This window comes from Convolutriloba macropyga, chromosome 4 (genome assembly GCF_964194025.1).
Source record: "Convolutriloba macropyga chromosome 4, txConMacr16.3, whole genome shotgun sequence".
Lineage (NCBI taxonomy): Eukaryota > Metazoa > Xenacoelomorpha > Acoela > Convolutidae > Convolutriloba > Convolutriloba macropyga.
In genome coordinates, this window is record NC_134471.1 from 16,349,151 (window position 1) to 16,366,011 (window position 16,861).

Consider the following 16,861-nt stretch of genomic DNA (forward strand, 5'->3'; position numbering starts at 1 on the left):
ATTTATTATCTTTTCTAAATTCTGATTCAATGTTTTTGAAGACCATTCCTCTTGATACTGATTTTTGGTCCAGCAAGTTTTGTTCTCTTCAAGAGTCTGATCGAAGGCGAGGCAATTAGATGTTGCATTAAAAACCCTGTGAACCCTCCCTTGAATCACATTTTTCATAAGCTGAAGCGGTGCACAGCTGCGAAAATTCAGTATTATTCCAGTGTCAGTTGGTTTTTTCATACCATTGACAGGTGATATTACTTTTGTTGCTCACATTTACGTTAATGTCAGGAAAAACCAAATTCCCTTCCATATAAAATTTTTCTATGAAAAATTGCAGGTTGTTGTGTAATGAATTTGCAAAATCAAAGTACTCGCCTAGTAGTAGTAGTAGTAGTAGTAGTAGTAGTAGTAGTAGTAGTAGTAGTAGTAGTAGTAGTAGTAGTAGTGGTAGTAGTAGTAGTAGTAGTAGTAGTAGTAGTAGTAGTAGTAGTAGTAGTAGTAGTAGTAGTAGTAGTAGTAGTAGTAGTAGTAGTAGTAGTAAAGGAAAGAGGTCAGAGTGTTCGAACCGCCGAGGGATCTCTCTATTGTCAGTACCAGGCAAAGTGTTCGCTTCCGTTATTCTCAATCGATGCAAAGATTCAGTGGATCGCGTCCTAAGGGAAGAGCAGTGCGGCTTCAGAAAAAGCAGAGGATGCGCCGATCAACTCTTTGCCCTGCGTCAAATAATAGAGAAATCAATGGTGTTTCAATTGGATATTAGCTTTTGTTTCATAGACTTTCGAGCGGCATTCGATTCTGTCGATCGTGAGCAGATGTACCAGATAATGAAACACTATGGTCTTCCGCAAAAAGTGATAAACATCATAAGAAACAGCTATGATGGATTCAAATGTCGAGTCAAAGCCGAAGGTGAGAAGGGACGCTTATTTGATGTCAGAACGGGCGTTAGGCAGGGTGATGTGTGGTCCCCAATCCTATTCGGCCTTGTCATTAACTACATTTTGGCTAACTCGGTGCGTGGAGGATTAGACATTGGGAGATTGGTGGCTGACTTAGATTTTGCTGATGATGTTGCTCTCGTGGGGGTCTCAGACAGTGAGGTGCAAGAAAACCTACATCGAATCGAGGCCCTTGCGGAAGCCGCTGGTCTGAAGATTAATGTGGCCAAAACAAAGAATATGGGCGTAAAATGCGACAGCCCAAATGTTGTTGCAGTGCCTAGTATCCAACAGAACGTGGAGATACTCACTGGAACACATAAAGGCAAACTAGGACTCCTGGCAGAGACATCTAGCCAGTCACGACTAACCATCAGCACGGAGGTGCTGCTGGGAACGAAAAAGAAAGCGGGCTGGTTCGAAACACAAGATGGCCGGAAGCTAAGATTGAAAAGCTTAGCGGTGGCTAAGCCAGCGTTGGTAGCTTCACAACAACAATCTGCGGTAGCAGATTCAGAGTCGCTAGAAATTGAGAGTCGGTCAGTGGTGGCTGACCAAGAGTCTTTAAGATGTCAGAATTGTCAGCGGCAATTCAGTACAGTTACCGGACGCAAAGTGCACCAAACAAGATTCTGCAAAACCGGTTTGTCAAAGAATGTCGTCGACAAGTCAAAGTTCGAGCAACTAGAGGCGAGCCTTACCTGTGACAAGTGTGAAAAAAGTTCAAAACAGTCAATGGCCGAAAAGTTCAACAATCGAGATACTGTGGCAAACCTAAAGCAGTTGCCACACGCGTGTTTTCCTGCAAAGTACAAGATGTTCTCGGAAACGAGTTTGAAAACATAGAAGCGTTCAAGTATCTCGGATCATATGTCAGCCTCAAGCATGGAGACCTGCAGGAAGTCAATTGCAAACTTGCAGAAGGTAGACAACGGTTTGCTAACTTCCAAAATCTCTGGAAGAGCAAGCAGCTCAGCGTGCACCTCAAGTGCAATTTGTACAAAGCACTCGTTTTATCAGCCGTGCTGTACAGCTCAGAGACTTGGACTCTTTCGAAATTAATGGAGAAAAAACTTGAGAGTTTCCACTGTGGTTGTCTTCGGAGAATTCCACGTGTGTCATATCTGGAGAAAACAACGAACGAAGAAATTATGTCAAGATCACGAATGCCCCAACTATCCACGATGATCAAGCTCAAACGGATAAAATGGTACGGACACATCCAGAGAATGGAACCAGGAAGATTAGCCCGCAGTGCCTTCGATTGGGACCCGCCCGATCAATACGTCCATGCTAGACGCGCTCCTGGGGGGCAACGGAAAACATGGATGAGTCAAATCGAAGGAGACTGTGTACGAAACAAAGTATCGTTCACCAGATTGCAGGAGAAAGCAGCAACCGGGTCAAAGAATGCCTTCAACAATTTCGTCGTACAGCACTTCACAGAATAACCAAACAAATAACTCTTCTTGTTTTGTTTGTATTTGTTGCCAACCGTGCCTTTATTTCATATTTGGAATTAAAGTGTTGAAACAGTAGTAGTAGTAGTAGTAGTAGTAGTAGTAGTAGTAGTGGTAGTGTTAGTAGTAGTAGTAGTAGTAGTAGTAGTAGTAGTAGTAGTAGTAGTAGTAGTAGTAGTAGTACTAGTAGTAGTAGTGGTAGTAGTAGTAGTAGTAGTAGTAGTAGTAGTATAAGTAGCAGTAGTAGTAGTAGTAGTAGTAGTAGTAGTAGTAGTAGTAGTAGTAGTAGTAGTAGTAGTAGTAGTAGTAGTAGTAGTAGTAGTAGTAGTAGAAGAAGACTTCAATTGCCTTCTGAGGGTATAAACAAGGATGATGATACAAATGATATAACAAAAACAAAAAAAGATATAAATTATGTATTAGCTTGAAAAACATTAATTGAATAGAAAGTCATGCTATACAGAAACTACATCTACACCTAAGGTACCACGTGCAAGGTAAGTCAAAATAATATTTATCATTTTCCATTGCCAATAGTAGAATTTGAGTTGCGGTTTTGGATTTAAAAATTTCCTTGAAAAAACTGAGGCCGACATTAGGAAAATCCGCGGCGTCATTTATAATACGTTCAACTCGAAACGACTTTTCTGTACATCTTTTCTTAGCTCGTGTTAGTGCCAGACATACGCGATCAAGAGTTCGTAGGTTTAAGACTTTTGAGTCCAACTTGAAAAATTTGTCAAAAGATATGCAATTCTCGTTGTTTAAGATTGCCGTAAAAACACGTACGTCACGCTCGATGAGTTGATTGCAAATTGGCAGAGAATTGGATAATTTTAGCAGGAAGGAGGTGTCATTGTAACCAAAGCACCAACGCAGGCTATGGATATTGAATGGTTCTAATTTCCGTAGATCAGAAATTTCAGGAAACCAAGCAGGGTATCCATATAGTAGAACCGACAAAACACATGCCTTGAATAAATTGATTTTAATTCCAGATGGGAGGTTAAACTGAACACTGTGCTTCAAGTAATTGAACGATCGACGAGCCTTTACTATTTTTGTTTGAATATGAAGACTCCAATTCAACGTTTTGGATACTTCAATTCCCAGATCCGTAATATTATCAATCGAAGGAATCTCGACATCACCAATAATTATATTATCCAATGCACTTCTAATAATATGTAAATAACCACTTCTAGCTGAATTAAAAGACAAATTGTTACAATAAGCCCATAACCGCAACGAGCATAGATCATTTTGAGCACTATTCAAGCAGACGTCGCTATGGCAGAGCAATTTCGTGTCGTCAGCCTAGCAGAAAACTTTTGATTCTTCGGGTACGTCAATCATATCCTCAATGAAAATTAAAAAGAAAAGTGGTCCCAACACGCTTCCCTGAGGAACACCACTTGTAACTGGGAGGCTCTCTGATAAAACACCATCTAATTTAACACATTGACGTCTAGATGTTAAAATAATGGTTAATAAGTTTCACAAAATCTTCATCAAAACCAAAATGAATAATCTTCAAAAGCAGCCTGGTGTGGTCCACACAATCAAAAGCTTTGCTTAAACCTAAATAAACGACAACTTGTTCAACGTTTCCGTCAAAATTCAGTTATAACTCATGCAGAAATGTGACCAATTGCGTAAACGTAGAATGTTTTGCACGAATTTCATGTTGTCTAGGATTCAGCCGATCTTTAATCTTTGGATAAACAAACAGAAATAGAATTTTCCCTTAAACTGATGATAACCTCGGGAGTATTGAAATAGGCCGATAATTTTCAACGTGCGCTCGAGGTCTTTTTTTGTGAATAGGAGTAACATAGGCACATTTCCAATTCTCAAGCCAGAATTATGATTGAAAACTATATGTGAAAACAAGACGGACAAATGATGCTAATGTATGTGCCACTTTAATTAAAATAGTCGGCGGTATGCCATCAAAAGCAGGAGTTGAGCTTCTGGGGACCGTTAAAAGATTATTTTGAATTTCGTCAAGGCTGAACAGAACATCAGATAACTTGATCTCATTGCCGCACACAAAATCAGTTAATCGTATTTCACTTTTCGGTTGAAAAACTAATTGAAAAAATTTGTTGAACAGATTTGCTTTCACTGAGCCTTCAAAAGACACCTCGTTTTTGTAGAAATTTTGTTTAGGGAAGAAATTTCTACCATTTAAACTTTTCAACATAGCAAACGCTTCATTTTTTGAACTTCTGTACATTGTTCAATAAGACCTGCTTGTCAATAAGAATCATTAGCTCCCTTTCAAGGCATTCAACTAAATGTTTCTGGTGTTTTCGAGCTTTATTTAGTTTAGGTAAACAATGCATCGTCTGCGATGAATAATAGAATGGAGCTTGGAAGCGCTTTCTCCGTTTTCTGTTAAGACTTTGATTGAGAGCGCAAAGTACTTTACGGTAGAACGTTGATAGAGAATCCGGATTCAAGTTGTGGCATTCCTGAACGAAAGATCGTGAGAATGTTAGATGCGAAGAAAAAACAGCCTCGTTAAAAGAGCTTATCGTATAAGCGTGCCCACTTGCATCATGGTAATCTAGGTCAACATTTGTTAAAAGAATAGGATAATGATCTGAGCACATTTGCACTACAATATTGAAGTCCCATTTGACCAATAATTCCAAGATTATGAGTAGGCAAATGAATGATTTGTGTAAGCAATAAATCGTTGCATAAAAATTCTAACAATTTTTGCTCGTCAGAATGAGGCGACGAGATGGACTCCCAAGGTACTTTGGGAAAGTTAAAATCACCAAGCAGAATCCACTGGACATTTTTGCGTTGATCACAGCTTAGGCTTGCCTCCACATTGGCAAAAACACTTCGCAATTTGTCTTCTGTAGCACCAGGTTTGAAATAAAACAGCGATCCTCGAGGAAGTAAGTATGCGAGTATAATGCAGAGAGTAGGAATCTGGTTACTAAAGACAAGAACACAAAATTCCTCACAATTTGAATAATAAATTAAGCTAATAGTACCCAAGAAAGCGTTACTCATTGCTACTAGTAGTCCACCTTTCGATCTGATCACAAAACGAATGTATAAGTGAGACCTGCGAAAACTCCATTATCACTGACCGAATCATCAAGCCATGTTTCTGTCAGACGGACAACAGTGAAGGAAACTACGCTTAAGAGCTGGCAAACGTTTAGTCTTTTCTCAATCGATAGAACGCTCTGAACGTTAAAAAGGGGGATCGAAAGTTGAGAGGAGCATTTTGTCTGTAGTCAATTCTGTTGTTGTACACGACCACGGCGAATTTTGTATATGTTCGCAGGATTTTGACTTTCAAGTTGACGCTTCTGCGATCGCAAATTGTACTACTGCGCTCTCTCAGCTTTAGTTAAGTCTGGTGACACATATACACAACCGAAATTCTCACAATCCCTCAATGCTACTGACTTACGCAGAAATTGATTTCGTTTTATCATTTCTTTAAACTTCAATAACTGATTTCCTGTATCACATTTTGGTTTTCCAATCCATTTACATTGAACATCAGATGACACAAGAGATACATCAATTTGCTTTGCAATTTTTTCAACAATATCGTAGCCAGCACAATTCTCAGATGGCTTTGTCCCTTTTACGATTAAATTTAATCTTTTCGCATCTTTACGTGATTGCCATTGCTGAATTTCAGCAAACAATGTTGCTCGAGTCTGCTGCTTATTTTTCAAGGAATTCGTTACCACTTCTGAGTACGATTTTGAATGTTTCAACTGATTAGAAGCACAACAAAAGCCGCAAGTGAAAGGTTTGAGAGCAGTCAAAATTAGCGGGGACCAAAACTTTTGTATGTACAGGACAATTCGTAGTCGTGCGTGCTATTAGTTTTTCAACTAGATCATCGCTGGTGGTACCGATATTGTTACGTGTTCGCGAAGGCATTAAGATGTTATTTAATAAATAGCCTATGGAACCAATACGCACCGGCGGCTTAAGTAGATAAAAAGACTGGTAGTGTCTATGGAACCAATACTGGCACCGACGACGCAGAAAAGATACAGCAACAAAAAGTGCCCGTCAAGCTAGGAACGAGGGGTCTTTGGAATATAATCCTGTGGAACCAATGTTAGCACCGGGGGATATGTTTTGTTCAAGTCCCTAGCTCAATTCGATCTATTTAATAAGTTTATCACAACAATTAGGCTAGGTTGCTTGAATAGAGCTCTCTTTGAGCAATTTCTGTAGCCTCTCCAACCGGCACGTTGGTGTACAAACTTTTGTTACGTCAAGAAATTTTATATGCTCGTTATCTTTAAGAGAGAGAGACTCTAAGGCCTTTAGCATCTTGCGTGTTGGTTTCAATGTTGGCAATTTTAATCGCAATTTATTTGACAATTCATTTTTCTCTGCAGCCGTAAAATAAAACTAATTAGGCACTGTTTTTAATTACTGTTTGATGCCAGCTAGTCTACACTCCTCTAACCAGCAATTAATGAAAAGCTGGGTTTTATCGTGAACAGCAGGAAAAGACACCGCGCGTCGTGATTCAGTTCAGCTGATTAGTTTATTTCAGGTTGCGATTCCATTGTTTCATAAGATTTAGGTTATTTGTTAGTATTTTTGTTGTGAATTTTTGGTTCTGCCGAGGGAATTCATCGCTTATAACCACGTAGTATCTGTCAAATGGAAGCATGGGGCTGTCTTGGCGTCCCTGGTTTTGACAGACTTCCTTTTTAGGAGAGTGGCGTTCTTTTGATCGAATTTCTACTTAAAAGAATCCTGGGTTTTGTTTTTTAACTTTCTATGAAATGATTCTAAGATTAAGTATGGGCCTTCTCGAAGATTGCGAGCAGTGCTTCAACACATCGGTTCTCTACGATATATTGGGTGTCGAAACAAATGTGAGTTCAAGTGACTTGAAAAAAGCGTTTTACAAGAAATCGCTGGAGTTTCACCCTGACAGGAAAAAGGGTGCGCCTGATGAAGAAGAAAGTACCCTCAAATTTCAAACATTAAACAAGGTGTACAAATTTCTTTCGGATGAAGAGAAGCGAAAAGTATATGATGAAACAGGGGAAGTTGAAGACACTGATGCTGCGTTATTCGAGAACGATGACTTAGACTTTATGGTTTTCTGGAGGAACCTGTTTCCGAAAGTGACGAAAAAGGACATCATGGATTTTAAAGCAAAGTTCAAGCATTCTGAAGAGGAGAAGGAGGATTTGAAGAAATTTTATCTGAAGTTCGAAGGAAACATGGATAGAATTTTCGAATGTCTGATGTTTGCTGAAATCGCCGATGAAGAGCGGTACCACAAAATTATAAATGAGATGATTGAATCCAAAAAGATACCCGCATTCAAAGCGTTCACGAATGAACCCAAAAAGAAAAAAGATGCTCGGAAGCGCAAATACGAACGTGAGGCTAGGGAAGCTGCCAAAGTTACCGAAAATGGGGGTCTAGAAGATTTGACGGCGGCTATTTTGGGTCGTAAAGATAGAGAGAAGACTCACAATGATTTCTTGGCAAATTTGGAGGCAAAGTATGCTTCGGCCGGCAAGAAAAAGCCCAAAAAGAAGTGATATTCCAAAACTACTGAATATGAACTGGTGTTTTGAGTACTGTTTTTTGATTGAGTGTCCTAGTTTGCTGTTTTTATTGGATGCAATTACTTACAATTCAATTCGGATTCTTAATATTTTGTTTTCTCTTCCTACTGATTCTGTTAATAGGGTCTCCTATGCGGCATTCTATAGCCGTTCTCATAGAGTTGAGGTAAAAAATGTTTCAAAAATCAGTGGACATTGTTCAAAAGTCAGTTGAAATTTAAAAGATGTAGAGCTAAAGGGAAAAAACGTTGACGTTCGGCTGACTTCATTGATGCCCAATTGCTATCGTGTTTTTCAAACTATTTCAACTTATTAGAAAGACTGGTCTGTCCCATAAAGTTGCTACGCTAGTTAACGTTTCAAATTTCACATTTAAAACATGCAGATATCAACCCTTTGATGTTCATTTGCATGTCTGGAGTCTTTTGAACGTTCATTAGCGTTTTAATTTTATGGGACTATTAATATCTCCGTTCTGTTAAGGCATCAAGCATTTCTTGGGCATCAATGCAAATCAATGCATTTATAGCTGTGTCGAACCTCTGATGTAGCGATAGATGGAAACGTGCAAGCGCGTCATTTTCAAGAATATGTTTAGTTTCGATATGTTCAGGTACAAAATAGCCTGTATGAACTTTCAGACTTGCGATATGGAGTTTCTCAAACAGGCGTTCAAAATCTCCTTCAGTGAGGTTACAGTAACTCCCAGTCCCAAAGACATGCCCTTCTTTGACCCAAACTACGGCTTCTCAGAGCCCAGGCCAACATTGCAGCCCACAATGACCGCTAAACAGATGCAAGATGCCGAAATTCCATCGCACAACAGAGATATTTGTGCTCTTGACTATTTCAGGTTATTAACGAAAATTTAGCTGGATTAAGCGAACACTTGAATTGTTGTATTTATTAGACTTTAATCTGAGTTTTTTTTTTACCATCGACACCTGTTAACAGCTAAGAACACAGTACGGGATTTATATTGTTTAGAAGACGAACCACCTAACTAACCTTTTGGAATTGTAAGATCTGGGCACTATTGTTTTCCCATGATTGGCTGCCTATTCAGAATTCAGAATCTTACACCTACTTTGAGACAATAGAAGAATATCTGTTTCCTGGGCGTATTGCACATTGATTAGAAGAGGAGTATGCTGGTTCTGCTTTTCGTGGAGCTTAAACTTATTGTTTTCCACCCTTTTTTCCCAAAGTGTGTGAACTGTATGTATGTATGTAAGGCTTTGCAGACCAACCAAGTTGATACCATGTTAAGGCTCTGTGAGACGAATTCAAACATCAAAAAAGTGTTCTCTATTTCAAAAAGTTACTGATACCTGCATTTTATCTAATCGGGCAATTTTACTACCATTTCGCTCATTTTTTGGTTAATTTTCCAAATGCTGAGAATGAATTATTTTAATACGGTCAAAATCCCATTTCAAATCACATTTCCCGCAAAGTAGCACGCAGCTCTAAAGACATCTGAACTCGAAATTATAGGCAAAATTGCCTTTTATTAACAAAATAATAGTTTTTAATAGCCGCACAGCGACAGCTGGGACTATTATTGGCCTTCTCTGGGTTTTTTTTATTTCGTCGGCGCAATTTTTGTTACGAGCATATGACGTCACAATCACTTCAAATCTGCTTTTTGTTCATTCGTTCATGCAATTTCAACTGAAGTGCGTGTGTGACGTCATTTTTCGCTCTTAGTGGAGCGAGTTTTTTCATTCGCGTGATTAAATTTTTGGTCACACTTGACTTACCTCACTCTCAAAAATGACTTCCTCACTTTGAAATTGACTTTTATTTACTTTAATTCAAAGAAATAAGGTCAAATGGGTGTGTCACTCTAAATGAAGGTTATTTGAGAGCAGCTGATAGAGGCAGCAAAAACTGAAACAGATTTTTAATCAAAATATAACATACCGACCTTCAATGAAAAGACGAAATTTTTTGTTCTGTCTTTTTTACTATTTTTTGAGACTGCAGATCTACAAAGCTATTGCGGCTATTTTCTGGCAATCTGCCAGCTATGTTCGAATTTTAACTGCATCTAAAATATTTTAAATTACTTATGAAATAATTTTTTCTGGCAAAATTACATGGCTGAATAGTGTTACTCAAAATTGATTAATAATGATAATGCAGACTTTAGAAATAATTGTTGTGATAAACTTATTAAATAGCCTAATTGTTGTGATAAACTTATTAAATAGTCTCCACGTGCACCCCGGAGGCTATTTAATTCTGTTTTAGCTCTTGATTGTAATTATTTACTGTTGTATCAAAGGCCAGACTTTGTTTGGGTAGCCCCAGTTATCGGGGATTTCAGATTCCGGCGGAAGAAACTTGTATGCTTCATATTCGACTATTGCAAACGGTGTAGTATTTAACGAATAATGAAGGCCTGACTTCCGAGATCGAACTTTGGCGCAAGGATTCTTCGCAATTGTTCGAGTCTTGGTTACATTAGGTTATTTTCTCAGTCAACATTTGGCGCGAGGGTTCTCCGCATTTGTTCGACTGATTTATTTGTCTTATAGTTATTTATTTAGATCAAGGATTTAGATTATTCGTTTAATTAGGACTTAATCAGCGCTTGCTGCAGTCTTCGGACTGTATTGGTTGGTCCCAAACAATGACGGCTTTGTCCCGCCGCCTCCCTTATCCTATCCGCCATGCACTGTGTGCATGGGTTTATGTACAGAACATGAACGCGTTATAAATATGTTAATGGATCGTGCCTTGGAATTGCTCAGACAACCAGCCCATGATGTTGTCAGCCCATGATCGAATATCTGCTCTTGAAGTTAAATTAGAGAAAGTAGACTCGCTGATTTCTGAAATTCAACCACTGAAGCTGGAGATAAATTCTCTGAAGAAACTGGGTTACCCGTATCTTAGAGCCGCTTTCAGAAATCGGATTGACAGTACTGCTAGTGATCGTAATTCAAAGAAATGAAATGCTGAAGGCAATGAAAATGTGCTTGCCAGCAAAGAGTTTCAAGACAGAAAACCAAAAATTTTCAGGACGGGCAGAAATTTTAATCGTCAGATGGAAATCAGTGCAATTAAAAGACCACCGAAAAGACGGCATCTCGATTGGTCGTTTAAGCAACTCTGTCTCTACGAATGATATAAGAGAATTTTGCTAGAACAAGGGAGCAAACTATCTATCTACTGTGTATCCATGAAGTATCTGGGGAAGATTCTCGTCTGAAATCATTCCACTGTGTATTCAAATTCGATAATGATCAAGTTGAATCTCGATTTCTGGCACGAAAATGTTCCATTTTCTCGATTATATTTAAATGAAAAAGCGATGCAATGACTGGCCTCCTTTGATACATGACTATCAAAATTCAAAACTGTCAATGACGTGTAAAAGTATGTTTACATAACGCAAGATAGGTTCGCAACAAGACCTCGGCAAATAAATCTTATTGAAGGTAATGATTTTAACCTCATAATTTTAACAGAAACGTGGATCAAAGATAACACAACTGATGAGTTTTATCTCAAGCAGTGTTGCCCAAATGGCTATTTTTACTTAGGTGCAAACAGAAAAAATTGGCGGAGGATTAGCGGTGTTCTGTGATGGAAATTTGCGTGTCGATAATTTTTCAAACAAGTGTTTTAAAAACGTGGAGGTGACTTTTCTTGAATTTACGCTGGGAAAGTCAGTGTATCTTTTGGTTTGTATATACTGTCGACCAAATACTAATCTGCGTTTCTTTAAGTGAATTAACATTGTTTATTGAGGAGAAAGTGCTGTTAAAAATTTTTTTTATTGTAGGGGATATCAATATTTCTATGCTGATATCAAATGATGCGTCAAGAATTTGGATTTCTTTTTTGGATGAATTTGGTTTGCAACAGCAAGTTATCGTGCCTACTCACAAAAATGAATGAAATTTAGACCAGGTTTTTACATCCGAGAAGGTTGAAGTATCAGAACTTCTCGTAAGTTTCGTTACAAGCTATGATCATGGAATTGTGCACTTTGACCTTCTGCAAGAGCACGAGAATTTAGCTGTAAAGAAGGCCTCGTGCAGAAAATGACAAAATTTTGACATGGTAGCCTTTGCAGAAAGAATTGTTGCTCCGATCGACAGAGATAATCCTGAAAATGTTTGGAACAGTGTTTTAATGAACGAAATCAGCTATGTCGATAAGAACCATCCTCTGAAAACTAGATATGTGAGAAATCATACGTGCCCTTTCTTTCACGATGAGCTCAGAACGATGAAAAGATCGAGAAGAAAGTTTGAGAAAGCTTTCCGAAAGAATGGTACCTCCCAAGCCAAAAGCCGGTTTCTTAATGCAGTTTTGGAGTATTTTGAGCTGTTTACCAAAAAGAAAATTGAATACCTCGAAAAATGTGTCGGTAGGGAAAATAAGCGTGTTAGGTATTCTATGCTGCATCATCTCTTAGGAAAAATAATGTTTCCTGCCGCAGTCACTAGGGGAGCATGAATGTCTAGCAAATAAGTTTAATGTTTTCTTTGTTAAGAAAATAGAAGCCGTATTAGTTTCACTACCTCCAACAAACGGTCCAGAATTGATTGATTCAAATACAACAATAACCCTGGAGTTTTTAAGTTTTCACACTGAGCAAATTGCAATTACTTCTACCAAAAATTTCGAACAGTACGGCAACGAGTGATGTAATATCAACAAGTTATCAACATGTAAAAGTGTTTTGACAAATTCTCTGAGCTACTTCATTGCGTTAATTAATTCAACTCTCCAGACAGGATAATTCCCAAATCAGTTCAAACAAGGAGTCGTGAGGCCGCTCATAAAGAAGTCTAACCTCGATCCTGAGTTGTTGTGTTATCGCCCTGTGACAAATCTAAGATTCCTGTCAAATATTATTGAAAGAGTTGTTTTTGAGCAAATTAATTTCTATCTTATGAGCAAGTATCGGAGTGCTTTTCGTTGCCTGCATTCAGCAGAAACGGCTTTGCTTAAAGTCTTTAATGATCTTTTTTGCTATCGAGACGAGTCGCACTCCGTGATGTATATTGGGTTAGACTTGTCAGCAGCGTCGGATATTATTGATCATCAGTTTTTATTTAAGATATTAGCGAAAAGGATTGGTTTGCAATCGGTGGTGTTATTGTTTATTAAGAATTGTCTTTCGCATCGTTCGCAACAAGTTATCATGAATGGATGTCTCTCTGGTGATGTTAAAGTTAAGACGGGTGTGCCACAAGGGTCGGTTCTTCGTCCTTTACTTTTTTCCTGTTACATGCTGCCTTTAGCAGATAAGCTGAAAGAACTGGGAATAAAGTATCTTTTTTACGCTGATGATACCGTTCTTTGTTTTATATTCGGTTCGGCCCTCAGTCAATGCACGTTAGAGATATTTTGACCTGGATTGAACGTTGGTTCAGCATTGCAAAATTGAAATTGAATGCGAATAAGAGTATATGATTATACGGAAATGCAAAACTGTTAAACATGGTCTTTTACGTCTGCCGGAAGATGGTGAGTACACTGAACAGGTAAAAGTTCTAGGTTGTTATTTTGATTATCAACTTACTCTGCAACGACAGGTCAACTTCGTTTGTTCGAATTCATTTTATTATCTCCGTAAAGTGTGGTCAATTCGTGATCAAGTTAAAACATTGAGTTAATTAGAGTTTTAGTGTTATCACGTGTTGACCACTGTAATTCTCTTTATTATGGTCTAACAAACTTTTTATTAGCAAAACTTCAGCGAATAATGAACTCTGCAGCGCGTTTGATTTTTCGATTGTCACCTTCAAACCATCCTCTTCGTACCTGAAGCAGCTACCCTGGTTGCCAATTAGGCAACGCCTTGTGTTCAAAATTCTATTGTATGCGCATCGCTTTGTACATCAGCCTGGCAAACTCCCATTATATTTATCGGAACTAATGAAACAAAACACGATGGTTACAAGGTCTCGATATTTTTACAATTTACCTGTTCCCAAATTTCTCTTATTTTGGAAGACGTTCGTTCTCGCATGCTGTCGCTGTTGAGTGGAATAAACTCTCCTTTGATTTGAGACTTACAACCTCTGAACTTTTATTCAGGCGAAAACTCAAAATTTATCTTTAATTTTCCTGTAATGTTGAGATTTTAAATGGTGCTTAAACCAATAATAATAATAATAATAATAATAATAATAATAATAATAATAATAATAATAATAATAATAATAATAAGAAATAAGAACTCCAGGGTTTTTAATCCCAAAAAAAATTCAGTTCACAGTTTGTGTAATTTTAAATTTATTTGTTACAGTGCAGGTCCCAAGTACCCATCCAGAACTGATACGCCACGTGCATGGTACCAATTCATTTTTGTGAAGTTCCAAGAAATTTGCACCATCTTTCTGCTAGTTGTATAGGGCAACAAAATTTTTTCTGATTCTCTAGTGCTGCCAGTAGCAAGTGACACAAAGCACTTCCAATCGATGTCAACTTGTCCGGAGAGCATGGAGGAAACCAATAACAAACAGTGCAGCTCGAAGTACAACGAAAACGGCAATAGCTTCAACTTGAAAAGTCGTTCTTTAGTTGTAAGAGCCAATGATCCAGAAAGTTGACCATCTTTGAACCGATTCCATCATTTTTGTGTCGGCACTGTTGAGACAAACAACTTCATTTGTATCAGAAAGAATTGGCATCACCTAGCCGCAATAAAAGTCAAGCTTTATGGAAACTGATTTATTAGCTGATAGGTTTCTTTTGACTTGAAAAAAAGGCTGCTCTTGCTTTTCTGCACCTGACTTCGACATGATCTTTTCAACTTAGTGATTCAGTGATAATGACACAGAGGTCTTTAGATTAGTTGAGGGTGTAAGGATTTTTACGAAAGCAAAGTTCAGTAACTTTCGGAATTTAGTGCCATGAATTTTGTTTTGCACCACGTTTTCAGAATTTTAGCATCCCTCTGCATATCGCTGATGTCCAAACAAGCGTTAAATCGTCGGCGTACGCATAGATGAGTGATTTAGTTTGTAGTAGAAGATCATTGATGAATGCGATGAAAAACAACATGCAGAGCCGAGGGGCACCGCTATTGACTGAAAATTTTTGACCGGACGATGCATTGCTACATCACGCGTTGGGAGCGTTCAGACAAGTAACTGCTAATCAGTTGCAGCAGAAGTCCCTAGTTTCCATACTACTGAAGCTTTTGTAAGAAGAATTTGATGATTAACTCTATCGAACGCTTTTGGAGAAGTCAAGATACAGAACACTAAGTGTTTCGTCGTCTCCAGAGGACAAGTTCAACAAAGATGACACGAAGTAGGTCACTTGAGCAACCTCTGAGCGTTTCGGAGTGAACCCGAACTGTACGTCCAGTAAATGTTGTCAGATCTGCCCTTCGATGCAGTCATAAATCAGCTTCTCGAAAACTTTTGCAACAGCAAAGAGGAGGCTGATTGGTCGGTGATTTTCAACGCAGATTTTACTGTCAGTCTAGTCTTGTGAACCGGGGCACTGTCAGCATACTTCCGTTTGGCTGGAAACACTCGCTTGAGACAGGTCTTAAAGATTAGGCATAAAGGTTTTCTTACTGCTCTGCTCAAGTTCTTCAAAATGGAATGGGACATACCATCATGCCCGGTGTTTTTATTTGATTTCAATTTTTCTAAGACTGAATGAATGCCTTCTGTCACAATCAACTTTCTCAAACAGTCGGTGTGAGTGCATTCAACTGTTAAAGACTCGCTGTTACGGTTTTCTTTTTCGGAAAACACGCTTTGAAAAAAGCCGTTGAACATTTCAGCCATCTCTGTTAGTGTCTGCCACTGTATAGACTTGAAGGCTGATAAACTTGAATTTCGCTGTGCAGAGTTTTTGTTATTATCCCAGTTTTGACTCTACGTTGTTCGCGCTTTTGATTTTCTAAAATGGTTCATTCATAGCTTTTACTTGGTATCTTTGATTTGTCTAAACTATTTTGAATGTCTCTAATCGACCGTTTCTAAACTAGTGTGACTTGATAGGTTTTGATAAAAATTGGAGTGTTTAAATGCACGCGTACTAGATACAAGATAACTAGTTTGATGTAATTTCAGGTGGAGAAAGTGTTGCATAGCTCAGCCCAGAAGTTTCTTTATCGAGGAATGCAACGTAGAACGAACTGTTTTCGACAGATGTAAATTGGCTCAGGAAGTGAATGCCGTCAAAGAATACGAAAGGGAACGGCGCTTACTGAAAAGACGGGAACGAATTTTGAACAAATTGGCAAAAGAGGCGAAGAAAAATGCCGAATCTTCAGATTAACTCTGAAATTAGAAACTTGATAAACGTTGTCTTAAAATATAACCGATTTTAACAAATAAATTGGATAAATATATATTTTAGTAACAAATATTTGATGTTTTTTAAATGCGCTCTTGGAGTGCTAGTAATTTTTTTAACGACTATTTTACGAGTATACCAGTTTTACCACTTCAAAGGAATTGGAATGACACATTTTTTTTAAAAAACGGGAGTTACCGTATTGGTGTACAATATACAAGCAAGACCCCACCCCCCGCCTTACGCACACACACTAGCTGATAAACTCCTTAAATTTAAACCTAAATTTCTGTTTGGGGTTATCCGAGCTCGGAAATTCGCTTTAATTTAAAATTTGATGTCAAAAATTGCAACTTTGACATAGATTTAACAACTTTGACAAAGATTTAATTATTTTCAGATTTTGATGGCGAATTTGTTTTATGGTAACTATAAACATGCTGTGTTTTAAAATTGAAGATCACCATTTCGGAGCTAGGAATTTGAAAACTAATTTGGGCAACTTCAGTTGTGCTCTTTTTCATGGAGACTTAAGCTACCTTTTTCTAAAATTTAACCTTACGAGGAGTTGCGGCGACCGATTTCA

The 16,861-nt window shown here is 38.2% G+C and overlaps 4 protein-coding genes across 7 annotated transcripts in view; 3 read left to right on the forward strand and 1 right to left on the reverse strand.

Moving 5' to 3' along the window:
- LOC142337479 (E3 ubiquitin-protein ligase UBR5-like) overlaps positions 1 to 6,569 on the reverse strand; it is a 140,206-nt gene extending 133,637 nt beyond the window's left edge. For all 4 annotated transcript variants that reach the window (XM_075386731.1, XM_075386730.1, XM_075386732.1 and 1 more), the window contains exon 1: positions 6,549 to 6,569. The gene's annotated coding sequence lies outside the window, so the exon portion shown is untranslated. The remainder of the gene's footprint in view (positions 1 to 6,548) is intronic.
- Positions 6,570 to 7,175: 606 nt separating this feature from the next.
- Positions 7,176 to 8,073, forward strand: LOC142338287 (dnaJ homolog subfamily C member 9-like). The gene has a single exon (XM_075387968.1). It carries the CDS (start codon positions 7,186 to 7,188, stop codon positions 7,957 to 7,959), a length of 774 nt encoding a protein of 257 aa, XP_075244083.1. The 5' UTR covers positions 7,176 to 7,185; the 3' UTR covers positions 7,960 to 8,073.
- Positions 8,074 to 8,592: 519 nt separating this feature from the next.
- Positions 8,593 to 16,411, forward strand: LOC142337486 (NADH dehydrogenase [ubiquinone] 1 beta subcomplex subunit 7-like). Its single transcript, XM_075386741.1, has 2 exons — positions 8,593 to 8,839; positions 16,050 to 16,411. The coding sequence occupies exons 1-2, from the start codon at positions 8,616 to 8,618 to the stop codon at positions 16,255 to 16,257; spliced, it is 432 nt and encodes a 143-aa protein (XP_075242856.1). The 5' UTR covers positions 8,593 to 8,615; the 3' UTR covers positions 16,258 to 16,411.
- LOC142337485 (peroxiredoxin-2-like) overlaps positions 10,176 to 16,861 on the forward strand; it is a 538,029-nt gene continuing 531,343 nt past the window's right edge. The window contains exon 1 of the mRNA XM_075386739.1: positions 10,176 to 10,200. The gene's annotated coding sequence lies outside the window, so the exon portion shown is untranslated. The remainder of the gene's footprint in view (positions 10,201 to 16,861) is intronic.

Coding starts and splice junctions, on each gene's coding strand:
- LOC142338287 (XM_075387968.1), top strand. CDS start 7,186: ATGATTCTAAGATTAAGTATGGGCCTTCTCGAAGATTGCGAGCAGTGC.
- LOC142337486 (XM_075386741.1), top strand. CDS start 8,616: ATGAACTTTCAGACTTGCGATATGGAGTTTCTCAAACAGGCGTTCAAA. Junction 8,840..16,049: donor TGTGCTCTTGACTATTTCAG/GTTATTAACGAA, acceptor ATGTAATTTCAG/GTGGAGAAAGTGTTGCATAG.